At 36.8% G+C, this 27693-nt stretch overlaps 1 protein-coding gene across 1 annotated transcript in view; it reads right to left on the bottom strand.

Annotated features, from left to right (window-relative positions):
• The window catches only part of LOC140240875 (choline transporter-like protein 2), a 61673-nt gene extending 35059 nt beyond the window's left edge, over window positions 1-26614 (bottom strand). Inside the window, 2 exon segments of the mRNA XM_072320648.1 lie at window positions 2742-2790; window positions 26497-26614. Of these exon segments, the coding sequence (XP_072176749.1) occupies window positions 2742-2790; window positions 26497-26584 (137 nt within the window). The 5' untranslated portion in view covers window positions 26585-26614.
• Window positions 26615-27693: the final 1079 nt, after the last annotated feature.

Genomic DNA, 27693 nt, shown 5'->3' with positions numbered 1-27693 from the left:
GTCACAATACCTATTCAGATAAACCTCTTTTTTTTTGGGGGGGGGGGACTATTTTCTCTCTGTTAGAGGAATATTTTCCCACTTTCTTATGGAAACACAACACCATGTGGGTTGTACTGCATCAAAAGAATGAAAGTGGTCTGATATTCAGAGACTATCACAGGTACCTCCTGTAATGTGGTTCAAAATATATTTTGCTATATTTTTATACTTCTTCTTCTTCTTCTTTTGCAAAAAAATTTATTTATATATATTTACACTCTATTTTGCATGGTTGTTTCTAATAAACTGAAGATCAATCAACAAAAAACCAATTAATCAATCAATCAATCATGTTTGACACCTTCAAAAAGCTAACTCACAACCACTTTGTATTGGCAATCAGTTCAGCAACATAACACACACAATATCAACATCAGTAATCAAATCCTTCTGCTGATCCATTCGGCATATTATTGTGAGGTAAAGAATGGTTTTAAAAAAATATAGAATTGAACATATAAATTCGACCAAAATATCAATCGCTTTTGTTTTCCCCAACGGCATGTAGCACTTGGTCCATATGGCTGTAAAAACCCCTTAGGGATGACTGGACAAAACAGCAGCATCATGGCTTGTTTGTTTGTTTGTTTGTTTGTTTGTTAAAAATATCATCTATAATGTGACTCAAACTCTATGCCACTCTGGACCCTTTTCAAGAGCCATTTCAAAACAAAGGTTGCATACATATGTGTTTAGTAATAGTAAATACTGCATATACAGTATGTCCACAAAAAAAAAAAAATTACAACGGGACCCCCCGCAATAATATCTTTAAAAATAGTGAATCAATCTAAATACAAATTCAGGGTATGAAACAATTATAACTCATTGCCCACATCTTACAGAAAATCCCATTCGATTTGCTTCTGAATCAGTGGTCAAAGAGAAATGAGGAATTTTGTAGAGGATGTCGGGAATCTCTTCCCTCCAAGTTCTATCTATTTCCAAATATTCATGAACAAGAGCATTGAATTGCTAAAATTGGAAGAATCAGACTCATGACATGCTTTACAACAATCTACATTTCTCTGTGACCGCTTAACCAAATTGAATGGGGTTTTCTGCAAAATAGAGCTAAGATGTTATATTTTAAGACCGTGAAGTAGCACTTAGACAGGTAGATCATATTGGGTGTTATCAATTTGAAAATCTGATTGCAATTTTTTGGGGACATACTGCAGTATGTCCCCAAAAAAATTACAATCAGATTTTCACGTTGATAACACCCAAAACGATTAATTTTTTTTTTTTTAATGCTACTTCAGGGTCTCAAAATATAACATATTAGCTCTATTTTGCAGAAATCCCCATTCGATTTGGTTAAGCGGTCACCGAGAAATGTGGATTGTAGTAAAGCATGTCATGAGTCTGATTCTTCCAAGTTTAGCATTTCGATGATCTTGTGTGCGAACAATAGACAGAACTTGGAGGGAAGAGATTCCCGACATCCTCTACAAAATTCCGTATTTCTCTTTGACCACTGAAGCAAATCGAATGGGGTTTTCTGTAATATGTGGGCAATGAGTTATAGTTTCATACCCTGAATTTGTATTTAGATTGATGTAATATTTTTAAAGATATCATTGCGGAGGGCCCCATTGTAATTTTTTGGGGGACATACGGTATACATGCCTGTCGGTGACGCAAAATTTGTTTCTGCGTCATTTGCTCTGGTCTTATTCTCTCTTTGAAAAAAGGATGTAGTGTTAGGGTTGTGACAGGGTGTTAAGTTTACTTTGATGTGAGGATTTGGATTAGGGTGAGGGCTATGTTTGTGGGTAGAATTTATGTTTGGCTCAGGATGCAGATATTTCAAGGGAGCAATTGTCGCAGGAGCAAATACATTGTATCATGGAATCATGCCTGTCAGAGAAGCTATACCAAAAATGCTATCCATGCATTCCACAATCAAGTCAACTGAAAATGATAGAGTACAAACAACAGACAGAATGGTTTACAAGTTCCATTCAAATCAGAGAGAAGAGTATAAAATCTCGTTTTGACATGATTTCACAGAACAGTGACATTATCGGTCACAACCACATTGGTTTTGTAACATGTGGTTTGTCACAGAACATCAAGAAATCACATTTTTAGTTGCTGAGTCAGTTAATCTACAAGCCCTTCTCCCCAAAACCATGTCATATCAAACCTTTACCGGGAATACTCATCTTCATTCCAGTATCTCATTGGTTTTTTGTAACAAGTGGTTTGTAGCAAAATGTCATAAAATCATGTTTTAGATTCCTGATGGAGTACAGCTGTAATTACAACTACTTCTCTCCAGATCACATCATATCAAACCTTTAACGAGAAACTCATCATTTTTCTAGTATCAGACTGCAGGTAAAATCCCCTAGAGTTGTCACTGGAGCAAATATGTTGTGGAAGTGTATACCACCATTATAAAATGAACATGACATCACAGACATATTTTCTGTTCTTTTCTCTGCACATTTCTTTAATACAATGAGTTAAAAAGTCTTAGCAGTCATACAGTAGATAAACAACAGCTCATAAAAGAAGAATTAACTGCCACTAAACCCGTTGAAGACAAGTCCCCCCGTTCGGGCAAGTGTCAAGATGGGAAATGCATGTTGACTTCCTGTTGTAGTAAATTCAGCCCATCCTCAATAACATTATAAGTTGATGTGGACAAGATTTCTTTTTTTTTTTTTACATTAAGCATTCATGCTTACCTGTTTTCAATGGGTCCATGGAAGGATGGGTCATATTTCTTGGGAGTTCCTGATTACAGAGAGAGAGAAAAAAAAGAAGACACAAACAGATATGATCAATATACTGAAACAGCTTTAATAGTCTGAAAAGAAAGAGTCAGATTTTATCACCAAAATGGTGAAAGTTTAAAAGTAGGGTAGTTTTGAAATCTTTCTAAAGACTTGCTAATTTTTTCAAACAGTTCATATGAAAATACAATTGAAAGACCTGATGATATCATTACCTCACAATTCTAATTGATTGTGCACAAATAAGATAGAAATTCAATTTTCTGCCAAAAATGTTAAATATATTATTTGTGGCTGAACATCTTCAAAACAATAATCAGCCAAATCTATATATCAATAATTAAGATTATAGAATGGGGCATAATTGCATTTGAACAAAAAAAAATATAATGGAAATTTCAAGATCTCATGTGCAAACTACTAGTATATGGCAAGTTGTGAGGAGCTGACATCATCAAACTCACAATTTGCATATTTATATCGACTGTGAACTGTTAACCCATTGAGGACGAGTCCCGAGTATACTCGGGCAGGTGTCTATGGGAAATGCGTGTTGTAGCAATATCAGTCCGTCCTAAACGGGTTAAGTAAAAATCTGCGACATTTTGATTTAACACAATTTACTTTCCAATTTTCATTTGATGTGATGAAATTTTCACTGTTGTCTTTGTGAAATTTCATATTTCTTTTCAGATATCTTTTGAGTGGTCCAGAATACTGCTTGAAGTTTTTACTTCGTGAATTTCTCTGCATAATTTTATCTTATATAGGAAAAAGACTACACAGAACAGTGTGAAGTCATTGTGCACACATAGAAAGACATTCTGCTAAACTTGTTGTTTGAGAAACAGGAACTTTAATCTTGTTTTAAAAATGTGTTGGAAATTCAAGAATCAGTTGTTAATTTATCGGTTCAGAGGCCTTTGAAACTTTTGTTACTGAAACCAACAATTTGACATAAAAGGGCTTTGAAGTACGAAAGTAAAAAACAAAATATCTTAACCTTCGGAAATGCTAACAATGAATAGTAAGTATCGTAAAACAAAAATGTGGTTTCTGTAGTTTGATAGATTCAATCAGAAGCATCAACACAATGATACAATGATTATATCTCATTATGATGCAATATTCACAACAAAACATACAACTTTGTATGCTTACGTGAACACCAGTCAAAGTTTCAGTTCTGACAGCTGAGCCATCACCTCATGGGAGGTTCACCAAAAAGACGTGCATTCGAGCACTCTTCTAAAATGAACCGAAACGCACTGAACCTGCACCAGAGGAGCGCTCGAAAGCTCCCACCTGTTAGTGTTCCACACTGAACTATACTTAAACCAAGCCAAAAAGTGGACCACTTCCCGATGTGCTCCAAAAGGGTGTCAAAAGCATACCAAAAGTTCGCATGTGAAGAATGTGTGTAGCATGCACTTACACCATAATGCAAAGAGTTCATTTCTCTTTGTTCGGGACATTTGTAAGTAGCTTTAGCACGCCAGGTGAATGACCCTGTTGCTACAAAATGTGTGACCCCTGCTAAAAAATAACTCATGTGGCACATCTGTATGCTTTCTCAACAGAGCGCTCGAACTCTCAGAATCTGGCACAGTATGGTATGGTTTGCTCGAGTTCGGTGAGCGTTCGAATGCATCCTAAGACTTATGAATTTGCATGTATTTGAAGAGTGTGATCGCATAACAAATCTACAAGCAAACAAAGTTTTAGTTGTACTACACACATGTACTTTCATCGAGAAGTTACGAAGTAATGTTATCAATAGCTGGAAAAAATCAGCAAAGAAGTGGGTTTTTTTTTTTTTGGTTGTTGTTGTTGTTGGTATAAAAGTATTCTCTACATTATTCAGATAAATTACGATGAGTTCATTTGAGCTACTGTTATTCCGTAGGGCATATCACAGATTTGAAAGTAGTATATTGAATAAATTTTTACAACCTGTCTTGGAATCCTACAGACAAATTTTATCTCATTTTCCCGACTGCTGAATCACATTTCTATGATGTGCACATTGTACACCAAAGCATAAAAGGCAGTTAAAGTATCAATGTTAGATAGTTGACCAGAATATAAACAAACAAGTAATTATCCAACTACTTTTTATGGCAGACAATGGTTTATTAGACTATGGTACAAAGGGGCATGCAATAAAATGAGTACATCTGCAAGGGACTGGGTGTAACTTGCCCTATATTTGCTATTACACACATTGCCCTCACCATAACAAACACTAGCAAAGCTTCTATAGGCAATGAAAGGAATGGTTAAAAAAAAATTAAAACTAGCTCTCCTGGAGTCCAATATTTAGTACATATCTGTATTAATGTTGATGCAACAACAACAAAAAAAATTGGGTAAAATTCAAATCACACTGAACTACTTTCTTGCATTTAAATAACATGAGACATGTAAATGAACATCAGATTCTGAATTCACAATTTTAATCTCTTTTACACATATTATCATGTGTATTGTATTATATAAATGAGTTTAATACTCGTATATATACTGGTTTCTATACAGTGTATATATTTAAGTATTTTTCTCTGAAATCAGTCACTTGCCCTCCTAAACAGAATGATATGAAATACAGTTGTTTATCCACAAACCCAACCATTATATGCACTCCATCAAGGATATTACTTTACTGCCATATTACACCGCACACATGTTCATGATTTCCTGCTAAAATATCAACTCTCGTCAATATGTGGGCAGGGTTCATATGACGATTCATCAGCATTCTACTTCCACGTTAACAAAGAGAACGTTTCATTTCAATAAATCATTCTGATTGAGGAAGACAGTCTTTTATCACACAATACATATTTCCTGAAGCAAGTCTGCCAGAGAAAGACAGGCCAACAATACACTTGTTCACTGAGCTTGAAAACTTGATGTTTTTATTCTCTCAGTCTCCTGGTTGATGCAAAAGACTTGGCATTTTATCTCAAGAGTCTGGACAAGAAAGAAGATCTCTTGTACACAGAGAGGGAAAAAAAAAACCCACAATCATTGCTCAGTGGGTTGACATCTTCTATGCATCAAAAAAAACAACAACAACAACAACAACAAATTATGCATGAAATCCTTCTATGCCAGGTTTCCTTGGCAACAAATACCCTTTGTATCACTCCTGGAGTTCAAGGAACCGCATAATAGCCACCATTCTATTCTCACATCAACATCATCTACCAGGCAAAGTGTACGTATGCATATCATATGGCTCCCAGCAGCTTACTGAGATGGATGGGTTGCCATGGCAACTGGAGGATTAACCACAGCACTGTGCGTGTACCTTCCATTATCGCTACATGACTTTGTATAGAGACAATTGCAGAACGGTCTACCCTCACAATATTGTTACAGCAGTGTGAATTATTAGTGATTTTGTTTGTAAGCACTGCATGTTAGAGTTGCAAAGCATCAATTATGGATTTATACTTTTATAAGTGTGTATCAAAGAAGCTGTTTTTCCTACATAGTACAACCTGATCACTAGATTTGCTCAGCTACAACTGTGTTTTATCATGCAATATTCAATTGAATATTGCACATATACGCGCAGCTTGTGTTATATAACATTATAAAGTGAAAAATGCAACTTTTAGTCAAAGTTCAGTGACCTTTTACAGTGAACTTGAGGGATTTGCCCAAAATCAGATCACCACATCTATACCTCATTTAGCCTACTCAGGCTAGGTCCTTCTTGGATCTTCTGTCTAAACAAGGGACATTATATTTTGCTAGACTTTATCAAAAACCATCAATTGCATTCATCTAAAGGGTGCAACGAACCCACTTCTCTATACTAGCCCAGGGCAACCAAAACTCATTGGTGGGCAAGCATAATGAATGGGCACTGGACTATTCAAAGTACAGAGCAGTCACCAAAATGATCATTTTTAATAGTGAGCAAGCGAAACTTACAATGCATCGTGTAATGCCTATTATACTGCTGCATTAACCACTACCACCACCAACACCAACTATAGCAAGCTAGTATGAAATACGTAACTATTACACTCCATCGGTGACAAAATCATACCAGAAATCCAAGAAATTGAAAATGAGTCATCCCTGTATACATGTATGTCTGCCATTTGTGAGTTAATTGTGTGCACCTGACCACTTGATATGTTATTGAGGATGTTGGGTGTTAGAGCCCATATGTCAGTAAAATGGTTGCCTCACTTTCCATGCAACACTCTCGTTAATAATGGGAAGGTGGTTCCACCATCTGGTACGGTATTGATTGTAGCTTGGCAGCTGAATCTCACCCATTTTTATGCATATACTGTGTACTAGAAAATCAACATGTTTCATTGGCTGTGTGTTTGTGTGTATACTATCATTTCAACGAATATACAGTAGAAGTGTTGTGGTTGTAACGTGGCTTTTGTTCAGCAATGCGAGTTTCCTCAATTTAACTCCCCCTACAAATGAAATTTGTTGAGGTTGCAACTGCTGATCTCCAAATTAACAAACATGTCGGAAAAAAAAGGAACCAGTGTGACCCGAACCTGTCATCTTGCTTTCATTGCTTAAGGTTTGTTCTCTGGTAAAACGGCTGAGAGTTCAAGTTCCAGGGCTTCAAATTATGATGTTGGTGACTAGAAATTGAGCCTTAATTCAATAATTTACTGTAAAACATGATTTATTCGCGGCACAAAATTTTCGCAAATTGGAGCCAATGGCCTCTTTCATGGCATGAAATTTTCGCGTATTGCCACTGGCGTTCAATGCATATAGTGTAGACAAGAAATTTTGCATGCATTTTAATTTCGCGAATCTTGGCGCTCTCAAAATTCGCAAAATTAAAATGCATGCAAACATTCCTCATTTTGCAATATGTCATGCAATGTAACTTTTACAGAGAAAGGGACAACAGTCGTACACTGAAAGTTTTCATTAATTATAGGAAAGAGTATCTGCATGTTTGTAACTACTGTGTAGGGCTGAAAGTTTTCTTTGATTATCGTAGCAAAGTACATCTGCTTTGAATTCCAACGAAATCAGGTACATCCTCTTTGTTTGTTTGTTTGTTTTCTTTTTTACAGATACAGTGTAACATAACAAAAGTGCATGTGAGGTTTACAAGTGATTGCTTCTGAGGGGAAAAAATACTGGTAATCACTATCAATGTGAACACATCTACATTCTACACTTTACTATTGAAACAAGTATTGAGACAAGTAGACCTGTATCAAACAAAAATACTTGTAAGAAGATTGTACATTTGAGTGAAATTCTTTTCATAGAAATGTGTGTATGATGTATTGAAATTGGCTCTTTTTTTCAAAAAAAAATCAATGAAATTTTAGTTACTGTAAAAGTGGATATTTTCGCGCAACTAATTTTTCGCGCACCTAATTTTTTGCGCCCGGCCGGGTAAAAAGATTTTCATGTTTTTTAATTCCGTGGAATCCAGACATCAACTCCTGGGACATACATGTATATGACAAACAAAAATGCTTTCATGCACAAAGATTTCAACACCGCGAAAATTTCCACTTTTACAGTACCCTATGGTACTCTATTGTCAAACGCAAAGGATTGACACTCATTAATTCAACCACAATATGTACACATTGTAAGTATACATAACCTGTATTTGTGTATCTGAAGTCTTACAGCATGTTAGTCAAATATGATCCCAATACCCTGTGCAGAGAGAGATACATTTGTATAAGGCGCGGTCAGACTGGCAAAAGATCGCGAAGTTTAAGATCGCGATCTTTAAGATCTCGAAGTTTTGCCAGTGTGACCGCAAACTTCCCGCAAAACTTCTCGCGAAACTTCTCGATCTGTTTGCGGGCGTTGTCTCCGAAGCGCGAGGCCATTGTCATGTTCAGATGTGCATTGTTACATCACAATCACTAGCCATCGGACCAAACTTCGCGATCTTAAACTTCTCGATCTTTTGCCAGTCTCACCGCGCCTATATACTGTATATATACCATAAATGCATGATGCAGACACATGAACAAACAATAATAGCAGAGCAAACACCTGATACATATGTCGCATAGTAACCTTCATGGATGAATCCCAATGTCTGCAGTCAGAACGTGAACAATAGAACTGATATAATACTGAGATAAAAATTGGGTCCTGGTGGAGGTCACATCAGAGCTATATGGAGGTCAGGCATGTCTCATGCAAACATCCGTCTTGCCTGGAAATGACTAAACTGTATTGTGCAATGGAGGAACCAGGAAGTCACTCCCAACAATTGTATTCCATCGAATTATAGATCACTAATGTCAGATTGGGTTGCTAAGACGATGGGAGACCACAAATGAAAATCCACTTAGTATTAGTTAGAAGCACTGCTGTTGGTTCCATCATATTTCACAGTTTTCTTCATTATGGACATCATTCATTTAAGTGTATGAGCTTTGTGTTATTTACCTATTCATGCAACATTGCATCAGTATTCTACTTTTATAAATAATATAATCATTTTCACTGTTTTGAATTGTTTGTTGATAACAATGTTTTTGTTCTTCTTTTTTTTTTTGGGGGGGGGGGGGTTTCAGGGGGGTCTAGTGCTATGTATTGTGATATGTTGTAAAATATGACCAAAAAAAAGAAATTCATTCAATGCAATGTTCTGGACCGCATCATTAATTGCCATTCTGCTTTGACGTAAACTAACCAACACCCTCACAGGAGAATTTGTCGATATTGCTACTACTATTGTTTTGCTTTTTCTTACCGTTTTTTTTCTTCTTTCCGTTATCCTGTTTTTTAATGGCGTAATTAGCACATAAAAATATAATCAATATCATTAACTCTAATGCCATCATTATATGCACAGAATTTGTTTTTAATCACAATCGAATGATTGTAACAACAGATGCCTTTGAAAACTTGTTTACTGCTGTCATTTATTACTCATCATTACTCATAGTCAATATTGTGAGCATACTGAATGGCAGTACGGTTTAATGACGTTATCATCTAATAAAGAGGCATATTTGTCATGTTCCATACGAAATCGTCAAAACAATGTGACTCTGCAAACACACTACACAATTTGGACATCCTGCTGTTTCTGAATGCTTTGAATATTTTCATGGAATCATTATAATGATAGGAACTCTACAAGTGTACACCAAGAATAAAATTGTAAAGGACAAGTTCACCTAACATACAATGAATGTATGGAGTCCGTGAATGCAGCAATATACTTTTGAGGACAATTGGACAATTCATTGAAAAGTAATGAATTTTTAAGATTTGAGTGCTGCCATCACTGGATGAGAAGACTACACCAGTTTTTGACATCACCGCAGGACAATAATTTATAGAAAAAGCAAGGAAAATTCATAAAAACTTAATCTATTTAAGATAGTACACATACATTATACCTTTGACTTGCTATAGTAGATATAATGTCAAGGGTAATATTGTTCCCCCTGCTTTCTCTAAGAGCTACATTATGTAAGTAAAGTGCTCTTTAACTCATTGAGGACGGACTGATTTTGCTATGACAAGCATTTCCCATCTGAAGACACCTGCTCGAGTGTTCTTGGGACTCATCATCAAGGAGTTAGATGTATACATGTAATTTTGCTACATATGTAAAAAATACTTCACACTGAATTCTGTTCATATTTTCTTTATCTTGTTGTTCTGTAGTGGCGTCACAAATTGCTGTAGTCCTCTCATTCATGCAGCAATGCCAGCAATGAAACTTTGAAAATTCATAGCTTTTGAATGGATCGTCAAAAGTTTCTCAAACTCTATGTGCGTTCTACTATTAATTGGTGCATTCACTCAATCCACACATACAGAGTATATTCGGGTGAACTTGTCCTTTAAACCTTTTTAAATGTGATATTTCTTTACACATCTCTTCACAGTGAGAGCATACATCTCAAAACTTTTATATGCTGGGTTTTTTTGTTTTGGGTTTTTTTTTTTTGGTTCCATGCATTTGAATATCATCACGCAGCTCATTCAGAAAAGTTTGGCAAATTCTGAACTTGAGCCACTGCAGTGCAAGACGATGTTGTCATGTTAATAGTGGTGTTTGACTTTTTCTGATTCAACTGACTAAAAATTGTGGTATCAACTGAATGTGAGAAAAACCATCAGGTTTTTCCCACCACATCTGTAAAACCGGAAGGGTTTACTGCACTTTGATTTTGTTAATTTCAAGAGACACAGGATTCCTGAAATTGAAATGCACACAAAAGTTTTTGTCCACACTACATGTATATGCCTTGGACATCAGTGGCAGTTCACAAAAGTTTCACACCCCGAAAAAGGCTGCTGGTTCCAATTTATGAAAATGTCATGCTGTAAATATTTCTTGCTTTACAACATGTTGAGATGAAAAAAAAAAAAAACCCAAAATGCATTTATTTTCAGTGTGTATTTTTCTGCTGAACCCACTGTTTTCTGGTGACTTTTGGCACAGCTCCTATGCAATTTTCACAAGTTTTCTGGTTTTCCAAAATGACAATGTTTATCTGTCTGTGTGAATAGGCCCACAGAATTCTGGATTTGACTCAACTTGACTCCAGGAAATACTGAACACACTTTTGGGGGAAACGATATGCACGCGTGGCAGAGAGAGAGAGAGATAAATACATAATGTACAAGTGTACTGTAAAAGTGGATATTTCGCGCGACTAATTTTTCGCACTTGGCTGGGTAAGAAGAGTTTCGCGTGTTTTTAATACCTCCGAATTAAGACACCAAGTACAGGAACACATGGCAAGCAAAAATATTTGCGTGCTTTTTTATTTTCGTGCTAGTTTTCTGGTTGCGCGAAATGCACGAAAATTTCCGCTTGTACAGTATGTGATTCAAAGAGAAACTAGAACTCATGTCACTTTATGAAAACCTGCTCAGAGTTGGTGATTTTGTTCATCGTTTCACTGGGATAATACATATAAGACCTCAAAATTCAAGGTCCTGTTTACGTTCAGGAGCAGTGATAAGAGTGATTTTGAAAATGTTCAAGACATAACATTCGATGCATGTGTAGGTCAGTTGTCTTACAACACATCCTACCATATAAAATTTTCACCAAAAAAAGCCTATTGATATATGGAGATATCACTGTTTTTTTCTAAATAAACCATAACTGTTGATAGTATAGTCTGGAAACATTTTTATCATATTTGTTCATATATTTGTACATTTAACAATATATAATATCTATTAGTATTATCCTGATTCATATTTTTACATTGGTTGTGTCTATCCCTAACTCACATTTCAGAACTATTTTGAGGGACAAAAGCTGGGTTTTTGTTTCATCTGCAAATGGTAAATTATGCCTTGAAAAGAAAATTGACCTCAGTTGACTTTGGTGAGTGAAGTAAAACTGACATAAGGGTTAAAGTTTTACTATTATAACAAAACAAGAACAAAATTATAGTACAGACAACTTTGAAGTTTAATGCTTTTGTTACACAGTGTTAACTGATCAGGCAGTTCATGATTAAAGATAATATAAAGTTTTGGTACTACCTCAAAAGTTTCCCTGAATTTCCTTGTCTTAGTTTGTGTTTCAGGTTAAAGTACCTTTCATATAACTAACACTGTGAGACTTACTCGCCCCAAAGTGCTCTCATGTCTTAGTAATCATGCAATAATGGTTTCGTACCAGTGTACGACACAATACGTGTACGTGTACGTGTACTACCTCGCCGCCGCCGTACGGCGGCGGCGAGGTAGTACACGTATTGTGCGAATATCAATGCGACCAGCAGCGTGCAGCCCCATACCATACAGCCCCATACGCATACTGTGTAGCTAACTGCGACCAGCAGCCCCATACGCATAGCTAAATGGGGCTTCGCATTGTAGCTTACAGGATCATGACAGATTTAGTATCGCGGGTAAATATCAACTTAAAATCCAAAAATTTCTTCAATTTAAAGACTTACCAGTTAAGTTGAAGTATTGAAAACAGGCTTTGGGCAACGTTTGGTTTTGCCAATAGTCCCTTTCTGTTTGAATTGATGACTGAATGTGACTCGGTCGAGAGGACCTTGGGAGAGCTACGTACACTGAATTGACGGCCAGCGCATGCGCACCCAAACATCTTATCCGTTCATGGATTTGAAATTTGTTCGCATGTGATGTGTGCGTATGCGCTGACCTTAGTAATCAGTGTATGTAGCTCTCCCACGGTCCTCTCGACAGAGTCACATTCAGTCATCAATTCGAACAGAAAGGGACTATTGGCAGAACCAAACGTTGCCCGAAGCCTGTTTTCAAGACTTCAACTTAATTGGTAAGTCTTTAAATTGAAGAATTTTGTGGATTTTAAGTTGATATTTGCCCGAGATACTAAATCTGTCATGATCCTGGATGCTACAATGCGAAGCCCCATTACGCTATGCGTATGGGGCTGCTGGTCGCAGTTTATTGCATGATTACTAAGAAATGAGAGCACTTTGGGGCGAGTAAGTCTCACAGTGTTAGTTATATGATAGATACTTTAACCTGAAACACGGAAATTCAGGGAAACTTTTGACGTACCAAAACTTGTTATTATCTTTAAATATCATTCAATAATGTCATTTTCTCCAAAGTGTCACATTAATTATTCCTTTAGATTGTTCCAACATCATTTTTTTTCTTCTTTTTCTTTTTTGTCAATAATTTAGCAGTCTGACTTATACAGTTGTCACTGCCATCTTATTGAAATTCACGAACAATTTTAATACAACAAAAGATGCATTTAATTTCTTCTCAATTTCACGTTCATAAAGCAAATTTACTAAAGACTTTTGAGTGCTAGCCAATTATGTGTCAGCAAAAGTTTTGACATTGTCTTATCTAGAGTCCTACGTACCTCACATCCCTGACTGCAACAAATATCACCATCTTTCTATTAAATTCAAATTTCATAACTCTCTTAATATTCTACAATCAAATAAACTACTGCCGCTCTGTTGTTTACTTTAATTTATCAAATGATTTTTCAACATGTTGGTATATTTTTGATTGAAAGCATTCACAATTCCCTGCAGGGAGTGAATGTATATTCCAGATGGGTGACCGGTAAATCAAAATCTTGTCACAGGAAATTCTCACGAGGCCTGATTACTACAAATCAATGGCAGATAGCCAACTGTCAAAGTCGTGCAGTTTTACTCCACAAAATTTACATTAAACTATTAACATTCAGTACACCATAGACTGTGCATTAAGATTTCAGTGAGATACTAGTATGTGTATACCTTGGCCCTCTAAACAAGAATTAGACCTACTGGTACATTCAATTTTCAACCTTGAATCCATCCTCCCCTTATGAAATATACCTGGAATGTTTTGGTTTTCAAGGCCCATGTAAATGATAATACCATTTGCATGGGCCTTAAACTGAAAAGTTCAATTTTTAACACAGATTTTTTTTTCTCTCCAGTATTTACACCAGGCCCGTTCACACACAAGGGAAAAAGTGCGATTTAAAAATCGATTTTCTTATCGCGATCAAAATTTCAAAATTTTTTCCAGTGTGGACAGAAAAATCTCACTAATTACCGCGATCCTTATCGCGATCCAACTCGCACTATTAGTGCGATTTTTCAGAATAATCGCGATTATTTTGCCAAGCGTCGTGTGTGTGAGCGCGATCGAGATTCGGAAATCGGTATTTTTAATGCCATCATTCGTAGCACGTGCGAAACTCTATTGGGACTGCGGGCGGGGTCAGTCTTCGGTCATGCAAGTTTTGCGCATGCGCAGTTTGGCCACTGATCGTTCTTTCCTTGCTGCGAAGTGCGATTTTTCCCTGTGTATGAACGGTCAAAAAAAAAAAATCGAAATTTGGATCGCGATTGAAATTTCGATTTTCGTTGTTTGTGAACGGGCCTACTGATTGAAGACCCAGCAGGAGTTCGCTTGCCCTTTTTATCATTATTTTTGGGGGTATTCAAGTGCTCGTAGTGTCCTAGCCCTGCCCCATGTAATGCTAGTTTTACTAGTCCTCACAATGGTTTTCACACTGGGTGTAGGACATAAACAAAACTATGCATGTGACCATTTTGATAACCTTCAGAGTGGTGTTGCTTGGGCAGTGGCTCATGGAAAAAAAAAAAAAAAAAAAAAATCTCTGTTGAAAAAAGACCTGGACTGAGAGCACACAAACAATGGGCCATATAGGCCTCTACTGGCAAAGATTCAATGAAGGGCTCACACCCGTAAATACAATGGAATGTCCCAGACCCCTTCACAAATTCCTACCAAAGATACCAAAATGGTAATGAAGAAATAATTAATATAAAATCAATGATGTAGTTTGGCAAAAAACTGAATAGCTGTAGATATTGAGTATGAATTCCTCTACAAATTGCATTTTGGTTGGAAGATGAAAGCTTTTCTGGTGGAATTTGAGGGGACTATATTTCATTGGGTACGTGTACGGAAAATGGGTGATTTTTTGAGTGACAAGAACTCGTAGTCTGGCTTTGCGGACCCCTGGACAGAATTTGGACTGAAGAATCCACCCTGAAAATTTGATGGATGAAAGGGTATATCTCACTTATCAAGGTTAGTGAAGCTGAAACACTTCATTTCTCCCGGCTATTTTACAGAATTTTTTGAAATTTGATTTTTTAACACACATCCCTATGGGGAAATATTTATGGGTGTGAGCCCTGAATCGTATCTCATGATATACAGTATGTATATAGTTTGACTTCCTTATTTGGGTTTTTTTTTTTTTCCTGCCAGTTTTCAAAAAGGCCGTACTGTACAGAAAGAAATGTTTGTGAACTGCTCCTGGTGACAAAGGCATTGTAGTGCAGATAGGACCTTTCAAATGCTATCTTAATTTTGGCTTTCATGAAATTTGCAAAATTAAGCCATTAGTAACTGAAACCGCCCATTTTATTACTCCCTAAATTGCCCATCGCCCATGATCTTTTTTTTTTTTAAGTTTCGGTGTTGTAATGATTGGACATTAGGAGACTACTAGAGTTTATGACATCATGTGTGGAGAGCAGTATAAAGTTTAAAATAAAAGAAGATTTCCACAAAAATATATTTTTCATGAAAATTACACATTCTAATGATTTGTCACTCACATACATGTATAATGCTTAAGGGTAATATCATTCCCCTGCTTTCTTAAAGTCACGTGCTCTTTCTTTAAGGTAGAAAAGTGAAAGTATGTTGAATTTTCTGTATATTTTCTTTATATTGTTGTCCGTACATGATGCCATAAACTGAAGTAGTCTCCTTATCCAGTCACTACAACACCAAAACTTTAAAAATTCATAACATTTGCATCAACTGTCCGATTTTCCTTGAATTTTCACAGATGCATTCTTATAAGGTTGCTGTTCGCATTCAATCCACATTGCTCTTTGGGTTTTGGTCTCCTTTAATAGTTCATTAAAGGAGACACATTCATTCTGCACTGCATGCAGAATGAATGTGTGTACCATTATACCTCTGGTCACAAATATTATTCAGTTACAATAAGTTGCTCCTGGTATTGCATTGCATTGCATCAGATCTACAATGTATTTTCCCTGGTTCATAGTTGGAATGTATATAATGTATTACAAACTGTAGTTATACAATGTACAGTTGTACAGCTGTACACTATGCATTTCTCATCTAAACCTTACCAGAAAAAAAATATATATATAAATAAATAACACAGATTCCAAGCTGCAATTTGAGGGAGGGTTTTCCCCATATCATTGTCTAGTATTCATTCCTATAAAACTCATTATTGATTGACAGATTATGGTAGAATTTTATGGACTGCCGAAGTGCATTTGTCCAACCTTTAGCACTCACCAACCCTAAAAACAAACATTTGGCAGTAATTTTCAACAAACTATAATGTCTGAACCTACAAACACTGTAAATACTGTATGTAATTCAATATTTTTGGCCCGGAATCCATACAGACAGGTCATATCAATACATACAAACTGTACAGTATTTTTAATGTTGTCTTGTGTTCATGGAAGTGCCATATTGGAACTTATTAAAATGATGTGCATTTAATATTGGACCTCAGTTAGTGTACACAATGAATTACAATATAATTTACATAAATGCTGGTCTCAAATGTACGTCGTACACTGCCGTTGTACCAGTTGTAAATTCTGGCCCAAATTTACAAATTACATATTATCATTTTAAAGTCCAAATATAGCGTTTAAGAGTGCATTCACATTATTCAAATGCTCTGTACACAATTGAGATGATATCTTTTTGCAAGAAATGACATTTTCAGAATTGTACCTTAGTGTTCAACACCTTCACACCCCATCTACTATAATTCTTTGAATAAAACCTACTTTCTGTGGGCACATCCTTCCTCCTGCATAATACAATGCAGTTGTTTATAAACAGTGTACAAAGGGTTCTGTATATTTTTATGTGCATAAAAAAATCACATACATGTATCATTGTTTTGTTAAATCATTTTTATGTAATGGTTTGTTTGGTTTTCAGGAAGGAATTTTTTACTGCTCTCTGTAAAAGTATTAAAAGCTGTTTGTTGATTCTGTGTGGTCAGGTGCCCCCCAGCCCCCCCCCCCCCAAAAAAAAAATCATCCTGTATAAATAAACCATTACCTTAATAGAGGTGATGTTCAAAGACCAAGGCAGATTATAACAATAATCAAATTGTCATTACAAAGTTTTGCAAGATGCAGAGGTTTATTTCAATGAAAAAAAAAATGCATTAGTGGAAAAATGAGCAAAGAAAAAAATCATCAGGGCACCATTTCATGAAAGTTGTCAGCCCTGACAAGTTGTCAGTCTCTGACAATCACCACAGTAACAGTCAGTGACCAGAGCTTCTCAGCCAATCAAAACCAAGGATCTTAATAATAATAATAATAATAGTGGCTACTTGTATAGCGCACAGGTCCACTTTTCAGTGCTCATGGCGCTTCAAAAATGAAAAAAATCATATAAACTGAACTTGTCAGGGCTGACAACTTTCATGAAACGGAGCCCAGGTCATGCAGTTTGCAATCATCATCACCATAACCTTATGCTGCTTTTAGCCTTTAAAGTATCCTGCAATAACCACGCAACAATTCAGGATGTCCTGGAAATGTTTGAACTGCTTTGTTGACTCAAACAGATCAAACACAGAAAAGAGAGAAAAATCAACTCGCACTAGTTTCCCTGTAAATGAGTCTAACCCATAAATCATGGACACGATAAACTTAGACAGGATGACTGTCATTGCACCAATAGTTGTACATATTATACACTGTACTGTAGAGCAGTCATCCACATGAATACTGTAGGCCCTACACAGAGATTATCATTAAAATCATAGCATGAGTCACATATAATGTACCTGAAAGAATGGGAGGTATATACATAGTGTACTTGTGGACACATTTCTGAAAATACATTTTGTATTATACGGTATTAGCTGTGGTCACATTGGCAAAAGATCAAGAAATCTAAGATTGCAATCTTTAAGATTTCAAAGTTTTGCCAGTGTGACTGCAAACTTCACACAAACTTTCTCGAGAAACTTCTCACAACTTCCCACTCAAACTAGGGACATTTGAACGCTCTCAACTGAAACTTCAGGAAGTTTGTCATGTGACCAGTCCATCACCGGTTTGCAGCATTGATCGATGGTTTTCGGGCTCTACCTCAAAGGAAAGCACAACTGTTAACGCTGATTTTGTTAATGCTATTGTGTTTTCTAGTCTATTTGTATGAGTAGCAAAAGTGCACTTAGAAACGTCAGTGTGAAGACATATAAATGCAATTATTATTATTATCCAAACTTCTCGATCCAAATATCATGATGTTTGGCTGCCAGTGTAACGGACAACCAAAGATCACGAAGACATTGTGATCTTAATCTTCTTGATCTATTGCCTGTCTGACTGTTCCTATTGATGATCGTGCATTATTTCTTTATTTGATCATTCCGGTTTTTGTTATATTCGGCTCAAAATTTATCAACCAACATGTACAGTATGGACAGAGACAACATATTTTAGTGTTCAAAACCTCCCAAAGTTTGATGCTTCATTTTTTTCCCTGATAAGATTCAATAGCAGTAATAATGATTTTCATAGCTACTATGATGTACTGCTTGTGCCACACTGCATCTAAGGTTGAAGACGTGAAATTGTCTTATGTACGCCCATGCCTCTGTACAATGTACAATGTAATAGGATAAACCTGACTATTCTTGAATACAACAATGGGGTATTAATCAAATGACCAGTGACAGCTAATATTTTAAAGGCAACTTAAAAGGGATTGTATAGTTTTGGCTGAGACCTAATTTCAGGTTTCTAAAATTTTTTGGTGAGATATTAAATGAGAAACATCTTATGAAATATGAAAGAGCATGTAATTCCATGAATTGAACGTTTATTTGATGAAAATTGGTTTTGAAATGGCTGAGATATCCAAAATAGAGCAATTCTAATAAGTGTGGGACCCAAACTTTATTGCGATCACTTTGTTTTACTTTGTTTTTAGATGTTTCAGTCATTCCAAACCCGATTTTCATCAAATAAACTTTGAATTCATCTTAATATGGTATGCTCTGTACTATTTCATAAGTGTTTTCTTGGTATCTTGCAAAAACTTTAGAGCCCAATTCTCATCTCCACTTTAATTGCACCTGTGTGCAAATAGGGAAGGAAAACACCTGACAAATATGATCTGTATCTCCCGGATGCTGCAAACACTACAGACACTCCGAAATAATAATCTACAGAAATATTGTGTGCTCCTAAGGGGCAACTTGTGGCCTGGTCGCTGACTGTCACCAGAGACAAAGGTGTTGACTATAGAATCTAGCACAGCATGGCATCAATGATTGTCATTCCTTGTGTGCACAAGCAGTACCAGGTACTTCACAGATGACTCATGATAAAAAAAGAGTATGCCTAACCAGACACGCCTTGCTCTTACTCTCAGTCAAATTTCATCATTTCTAAACCAATCTGCAGTCATTGGTAAAAATAGATAATGCCACATCTGCCCGTAACACTCAACTTGGAAAACACCCTCAAAATGCAATTTAGCTGATAGGTTCGATTCACGCTGGTTCTTTTTTTTTCAACATGTTTAATAAAAATGTAAATCAGCAGTTGTGATCTTTAAATACAAATTTCATTTCCACAGAGGGAAGACAAACTGAAGAAAACTCATAACTCATCTTCACCCCTCTGCTTAACAATCTCTTGCTTTCATTTAATATGCCTGGGCCCTGTTTTATGAAGTGTTAAAATTGATTATAAGTTCATTTCACCTCTAAGTCTATGGCAGCTTGTGTGGTAAGGAAATTTAAAATTAATTTTATCTTTTGATAAAACAGGGCCCTGGTCCACCATGGACTACATAAAGGGTGTGTACAGTTCTGGTCGAGGTGGGGATTTAGCTTTTAACTTTTTGTGAGATATTCAGAAACCAATCTATGAGATGTCAAAGAGCATGCAATTCTAAGGCGTATCAAAAGTTTATTTGAAGAAAATTGGTTTTGAAATGGCTGAGATATCCAAAAACAAGGTGAAACAAAGAGATCCTAATAAAAGGCATGGCCCGTCACCTTTTATTATTATCACTCTTTTGGATATCTCAGCCATTTTGAAAACCAATTTTCATCAAATAAATGTTGAATCCTTCATAAAATTACATGCTCTTTCATGGTATATTTCATAAGAGGTTTCTCATTATCTCACTTAGGAATGTTCAAAACATGAATCCCCACCTCAACCAGTACTGTACATGTACACTCCCTTTAACCTAAACAATTTCAGAATTTTGGAGCTTGGGTATTTGTTCCTAGTTCATCGTGTCACTGCCGGTAACCAGAGATAGCCTGGTGGAAGTGTCGCTGCCTGGAAAGCAGTATAGATGACAGGTTTGATTCCAGCTGGTTCCTTTTTTTCCGATGTGTTTGTTTAAAATGTAGATCAACAGTTGCAATCTTACAAATTTCATTTGTACAGAGGGCAGACAAATTGAAGAAAACTCATACATGATGTACATGTACCTCATACAAGTGTCTCTTCACCCCTCTGCTTACTAATCACTTGCGTCCACTCTTAAAACGTCTTTGCTTTTATAAAGAAATTACTTTTGCAGCACTTGTGCATTTAAACACCGTTTCCACAACAGTAACAAAATGTAATGTACTTGTGAAGCATGTTTCTGATGAAACTTTATGCTTGATTACATTGCATATCAGATTTCTATGAAAATTCAAACTCAAGAGTCCTCCCTCATCTTTAACAAAAATTCTGTGTTTTGTTGTTATTGTTTTTTTCATCTCTTGTGGCTTTAAAGGGTGTGTACAGTTCTGGTCGAGGTGAGGATTTAGCTTTTAACATTTTGCGAATATTCAGAAACCACTCTATGAGATGTCAAAAAGCATGCAATTCTAAGGCCTCGGGGTATCAAAAGTTTATTTGATGAAAATCGGTTTTGAAATGGCTGAGATATCCAAAAACAAGGTGAAACAAAGAAATCCTAGTAAAAGGCGTGGCCTGTCGCCTTTCATTATTACTACGTTTTTGGATACCTCAGCCATTTGAAAACCAATTTTCATCAAATAAACATCGAATCCTTCTTCAAATTACATGCTCTTTCATATTTCATAAGAGGTTTCTCATTATCTCACTTAGGAATGTTCAAAACATGAATCCCCACCTCAACCAGTACTGTACAGTCCATTTAAATTCAAAAAAACAGTTTTATCATTCAAACAGGCTCCCCTTGGAAGATTTAATGTAAATTCTGGGCCTGCAAAAAGACAAATTACATCCACCGCATGCATATTTGCATGTACGTAAGTTTACAACACATTTTTGAGAAGCAGTCCAGACTGAACTTGTTAAGCATTGTTTCCACAACAGTAACAAAATGTACAAGCATGTTTCTGATGAAACTTAATGCTTTAACTACATTGCATACATCCTGAAGTATACCTTTCATATGTTCAGATTGCTATGGAAATTCAAACTATCATCTTTACAAACATTCTGTATTATCTCATGTGACATGAAATTTAAAGGACTATCTAGAACAGATCTGTAGAATCACTTTCAGATTAGACATACGTATATGGCCATTTGTACATGCTCAATGTGACGCGCTTAATATTTGCAAAACTAACTGCAGTTTGTAAAACTCCCCAGCAGGAGAAGAGCTCATTGTAAACACAGCGGTTTGCTTGTCTTATCACAAACATGTTTGCCATGCAATTCTGCACTAATTAAACTGTATTCTTTGATTAGATAGCAACTTACTGGTAACAGTATATATGCCCCCTCCCCCCTTCAAACTGTCTTTGGGTTCGAGTGCAACTACAAATTGTGAGATAAAATCTTGTCTTAGACACACAAGCTGTACCTTATACAATGTATTTAAAGGGAAGATAAACCCCAAAAACAATGTGGATTGAGTGAAAGCAGCAACATTAGTAGAACACATCAGTGAAAGTTTGAAGAAAATCGGACAATCGATGCAAAAGTTATGAATTTTTAAAGTTTTGATGTTGGAACCGCTGGATGAGGAGACTACTAGAGGTTATGACGTATGAGTGGACTACAATATCAAGAAAATATAAAGAAAATACTACAAAAATCCATTTTTCATGAAAATTACAAATTCCATCAACTTGATATTGACATATGTTAAGGGTAGCAATTATTCCCCCTGCTTTCTGAAAGCGGTTGGTCCACTGCTCTTTCATAATTCTAGAAAAGTGAATTTTTGTTGAATATCCTTTATATTTTCTTTGTATTGTTGTCCTCTCATACGTCATATCCTCTAGTAGTCTCCTCATCCAGCGGTTCCAACACCAAAACTTTAAAAATTCATAACTTTTGCATCGATTGTCCGATTTTTCTCAAACTTTCACTGATGTGTTCTACTAATGTTGCTGCTTTCACTCAATCCACATTGCTCTTTGGGTTTACCTTCCCTTTAAATAAATAATTCAAATTTGAAGATAATTTTCATTTAAAAAAAAACTTCTTGAATAGTTGATGTAGAATGCAAATTAACAAGTCAATAATGTCCTCTCTTTACAGTTTACCATACTGTCTACAGTAAACACAAAATCTTGAAATTTCCAGTGTTTTTTATCACATTATATTATGCAAAATTTATGAATGAATGCATGAGTCTCAAATCCTAATATCTGACTGATCATTTTTACATTATTTAGCTAGGAATGACATTATGGTTTATACTGGTGAGTTGGCTCAGTCGGTAGCGCGTCTGCCTCACGATCATGCGGCCCGGGTTCAAACCCGAGTCTGGACTGAGCAATGTTGTGTGTAAACATACCGTCCCCTCAAGCAAGAGGCAAAACACTCTGTCCCTCGGATAGGACATAAAACGGAGGTCCCGTGTATGAGAGAGTCACAGCTCATGCACGTAAAAGATCCCGCTTCATTCATTCATTTTCATCAAATAAATGTTGAATCCTTCATAAAATTACATGCTCTTTCATGGTATATTTCATAAGAGGTTTCTCATTATCTCACTTAGGAATGTTCAAAACATGAATCCCCACCTCAACCAGTACTGTACATGTACACTCCCTTTAACCTAAACAATTTCAGAATTTTGGCTCAGTCGGTAGCGCGTCTGCCTCACGATCATGCGGCCCGGGTTCGAACCTGAGTCTGGACTGAGCAATGTTGTGTGTAAACATACCGTCCCCTCAAGCAAGAGGCAAAACACTCTGTCCCTCGGATAGGACATAAAACGGAGGTCCCGTGTATGAGAGAGTCACAGCTCATGCACGTAAAAGATCCCGCTTCATTCATTCATTTTCATCAAATAAATGTTGAATCCTTCATAAAATTACATGCTCTTTCATGGTATATTTCATAAGAGGTTTCGCAAAGAGCAGGGTGTCTAACCCGGTGAAGTGGTCCCACCCCATATCCAATTGGACCCCATGGAAGACCAGCTTATTGTAGCTGAATATGGGCTATCCAGCCATCTTCACAGATGGAAAATGAACAACAACAACAGAAGAATTTAACTTTCATCAGTTCTTTGTATGGATTAACTTGGGAAAATTGTGAGGTGATCACATCATCAGCTCAGCTCACCATTGCCTATTCATACCATTGCATACCAATACATTGTGTCTGTACTTGTTCCCTTTTTGCATCTCAAAAGACCATTTTATCAGAGTAGTTGAATGATTGGTCCCTGGAAAAAAAACACAGTTCATTATTTCAGTGGAATGAAATCAACTGCGGCACAACACGGGTTGAATCACACAGGATTTAGAGTACACTCTCTAGACTCTACACATGCATGCCAAGATCACTGAAGCTTGAACTACTGTGTAAACCCTACTGTTTGGTTTGGCAGGAAGAATGAAGATCGGTATAGCACAATATAGACCCCGTTTACAGTGCGGGGCCGGGCTCGGCCGCGGCTCGGCCGCGGCCGAGTCCGACCTCAATTGCGCGGCCGAGCCTCGCAATTTTGTCCATTTACACTGCTGGGCTCGGCCGCGCTTTTGATTCAAACCTTTCAATATTTTGTCGTAGTGGCGCTCTGCTTGTAAACAAACGCAATTTGGTATTGTCTGGTTTTCAGACCCTTTGCCAAATGAATTCCATGGCGACGAAGTCGCCGTTCGGGCAAAGGCCTTTGCCGAAGGAAAAAAATCCTTTGCAGGACAAAACCACCTTAAACTATACTAGTTTTCCACGTTGAGGGGGGTTAATATCCTGAATAGCGAAAGATACAGGCAGAGGGTTTGGTAGCCAGACTAAAATTGGCCGCGCAATTGGCCGCGCATTTGGCCCAGTTTGCGTTTACACCAAGAAGAGGCCGGGCTCGGCCGCGGCTCGGCCGTGGCCCAGACCACCTCCAGAGCGAGGCCAAATGCGAGGCCAATTTTGGCCTCGCATTTGGCCTTTTGCGCGTTTACACTGAAGCGGGGCTGGGCTCGGCCGCGGCTTGGCCGCGGCCGAGCCTCGCACTGTAAACGGGGTCTTTGTCATTCACAGAGGTACATTTTAAATAGCTCAACCAGACAGCATGCACAGCACGGCCTTGTCACAACTTCTGTACAGCAACAGGGCAATGCATATAGTTAGGGTACAATCAGTGAGGTGGCATTTCTTCCCACCTCCCTGGTAGGCCTACAATGTACTGTACCCTCCCATTCATTTGCAGTATGGATGTATTGCAGTTACAGTATGGATTTGTGGTGCAGTAGGCCTACATGTACTCTTAAAAGCTGACTTTTGCCTAGATAACATCTCACACATTTCACCACTTTCCAGCCAGTTTGTAGCATTTCACAAGGATTGTACCCATCATGTTTTAAGACCAGTGCCTACAGATTAAGTACATCTGTTGATACAACTTTGATAGTTGCTGCCGAGTCTGAATGCTTTTGAAATCCTTTCTTGCTTCTTCTTTACCATTTTTGTACAACTGTATGCCCCTTCCTATACTATAGGTACAAGTGTACATGTAGTAAGTTCATTTTGATTACTAAGGCCAAGTTAAAAGAAAAAAAATGTCAGCATAGTATGTATTAAAAACTCATCCCAGTAGGCATCTTTTTTTTCTGCTGCATCAAAAAAGCTTGTTAAAAAAAGAAAAAGATGAAATTTCCACTGATTTCACTACAGTGTATTTCCAGCCATTGAACCTCTAAGGCGCACACCCTAGAATTGTATTACATGTATACCATGGAAATTACAACACTCAAATAGCAAAAAAAAAAAAGAATAATAATAATAACAATATTGAATAAAAAATAAATAAAAAGTGTCCTCATGTTCTTTATTTTCAAAAAGTTAGGACACGAAAATAATTTCTTTTACTTGGCCTAATACCTCTATACAGTAGATTCATAAAGAGCAGTATAAAACAGTTTTGGTAATAAAAATGTGGATTAAAAGCATTACAAAGTGCAATATGACACCCTATAAATCTTCCTATCATAACTTCTTATTTGTATTAAATACATTTTTTTCTTTTTCTTTTTTTTTTGGGGGGGGGGGGGTAGGAGGGGGTAAAAAGTTAGTCCCTGATATTAACCCCACACTAGTAAAGTAATATGTGCAGTATATCTTATAAGTTTTTCCTATATCTCTCTTCTCTCTCTCTCTCTCTCTCAAATTTGTTTTGATGGATTGAAGGACACATAAAATACCTTTGTCTTTAATAAATATTTGAATTGAAATCAACAACTACAGGTACTGGTAAATGGGAACTAGCATTCAAATCAAGTAATGAGATATAAAATTATTTGTAAAAACAAGACAAATATTTAATAATATGAAATATCTATAGGTCTAAACACAGTCTAGTTGTTACAATTTGATTGCTGAAATAGTTGAACGAGATTCAATTAGGATCAAGACACTACATTCAGCATTCTGTACATCTGGCAGCATTTCGTCATTCAAACCCTTTTCCTTGGATTCTTTTTTTTTTTTCTTTTGTTATTGAAATGACAACTACAGCATTAATAACAAAAACGTTTTTGTTTTGTTTCTGTTTTTACCTTTGCTGACTTTAGTGCAATCTCGCGTGTGTGTGTGTGTGCGCGCAGCACCTGGTGAAACGGTACGTGGAAGCAACGCCTTCCTGGCTACTGCGCACGCCAGCGCTCCGGCAGACACCACTTTCACGCATCCGTACGATCTCTGCGGCACGAAAGACTAAAAGTAATAGCAACAGCATAAACTGAACAAACACTCACCATACTTTCCAGAGGTAGCATTTGAATTTTCTACTCCTTCCAAATTGTCTGGCAGAACCTCCCTCGAGGCATGGTTCTCTTTTCCCATTGTAAAGCCGTTCGAAGTACCACACCACCTCAAGTGATTTTCACAACACTGCTAGTTTTTATGACAGCGCATCCACTACCAGCATTACCAATACCAGCTACTATATATGTACGATTGAGTGGCTTCGGTAGCTTCTGAACCTAGTACCTCACCACAACTATGTTAGTGTTTATGAGTCGAGGCCTGTTACTCCACAACAGAAAGAGTCGACGGGCGGCGTTTGTTTCAAACGGTGTGTGCTAGTATATAAATACCCCTTGATTGATGGATGGATAGATTGGATTAGTCAATGTTGAGAACCCCGGTCAGTTTTGACCATTTGCCCGCAAAAGAACGTTTTTTAACACTTCCGTAGCTGTAGTGTATAAACAAGTCGGCACGTCCATGGGTACCCTGACCTTTTTTTCCAGTCAGATGAACATTGTCTGCGATGTGGTACACGCCTACGATCTAATACCAGAGGGAACGCCATGACGTCATTTGATATCTTTGTTCTCTTTTTATCCACAAAAGAACAATAGGGCCTAAAACTGTTTCAAGAGCGCCATGTGGTCAGTAACCTGACAGACTGGCTTCGGAAAAGAAGCCCTGACTTTCTTTCCCGCGTAAAAAAAAACAAAACAAATCAAAACAAAACAAAAACAAAAACAAAAACAAAAACATAGAAATAAACAAATGATGATTGTCGATCTGACTATCCTATAGCTATTAAATTGTGCGATACAAATGGCAACAGGCTCTCTTGGGTTTATTCAAGCAATAATTGTACAGTTTCGGTTGAGATGGGGATTCAGGTTTTACATTTTTGAAAGATAGCTAGAAACCACTCATATAAATGATTAAAGAACCTGCATTTCTAAGAGGAATTAAAACTTCTTTCTATGAATGTCGGTGTTGAAAATAATGGGAGGCAAAGCAATAAACAAAGTGGTCCCAATAATAGGTATAGGTCCAACCTTTTATTTCGGACCACTTTGTTAAATTCAGTTTCTACACCGATTATCATAAAATAGAACGTTAATTTCTCTTAAAATCATATGCTCTTTCATAATGTAAGAGTTGTTTCTGATTATATCTTATTTTAAAAAAATAATAAAAAACCCAATCTC

The sequence above is a fragment of the Diadema setosum genome, chromosome 17, assembly GCF_964275005.1.
Source record: "Diadema setosum chromosome 17, eeDiaSeto1, whole genome shotgun sequence".
NCBI lineage: Eukaryota > Metazoa > Echinodermata > Echinoidea > Diadematoida > Diadematidae > Diadema > Diadema setosum.
This window is presented reverse-complemented; position numbering and strand designations above follow the sequence as displayed.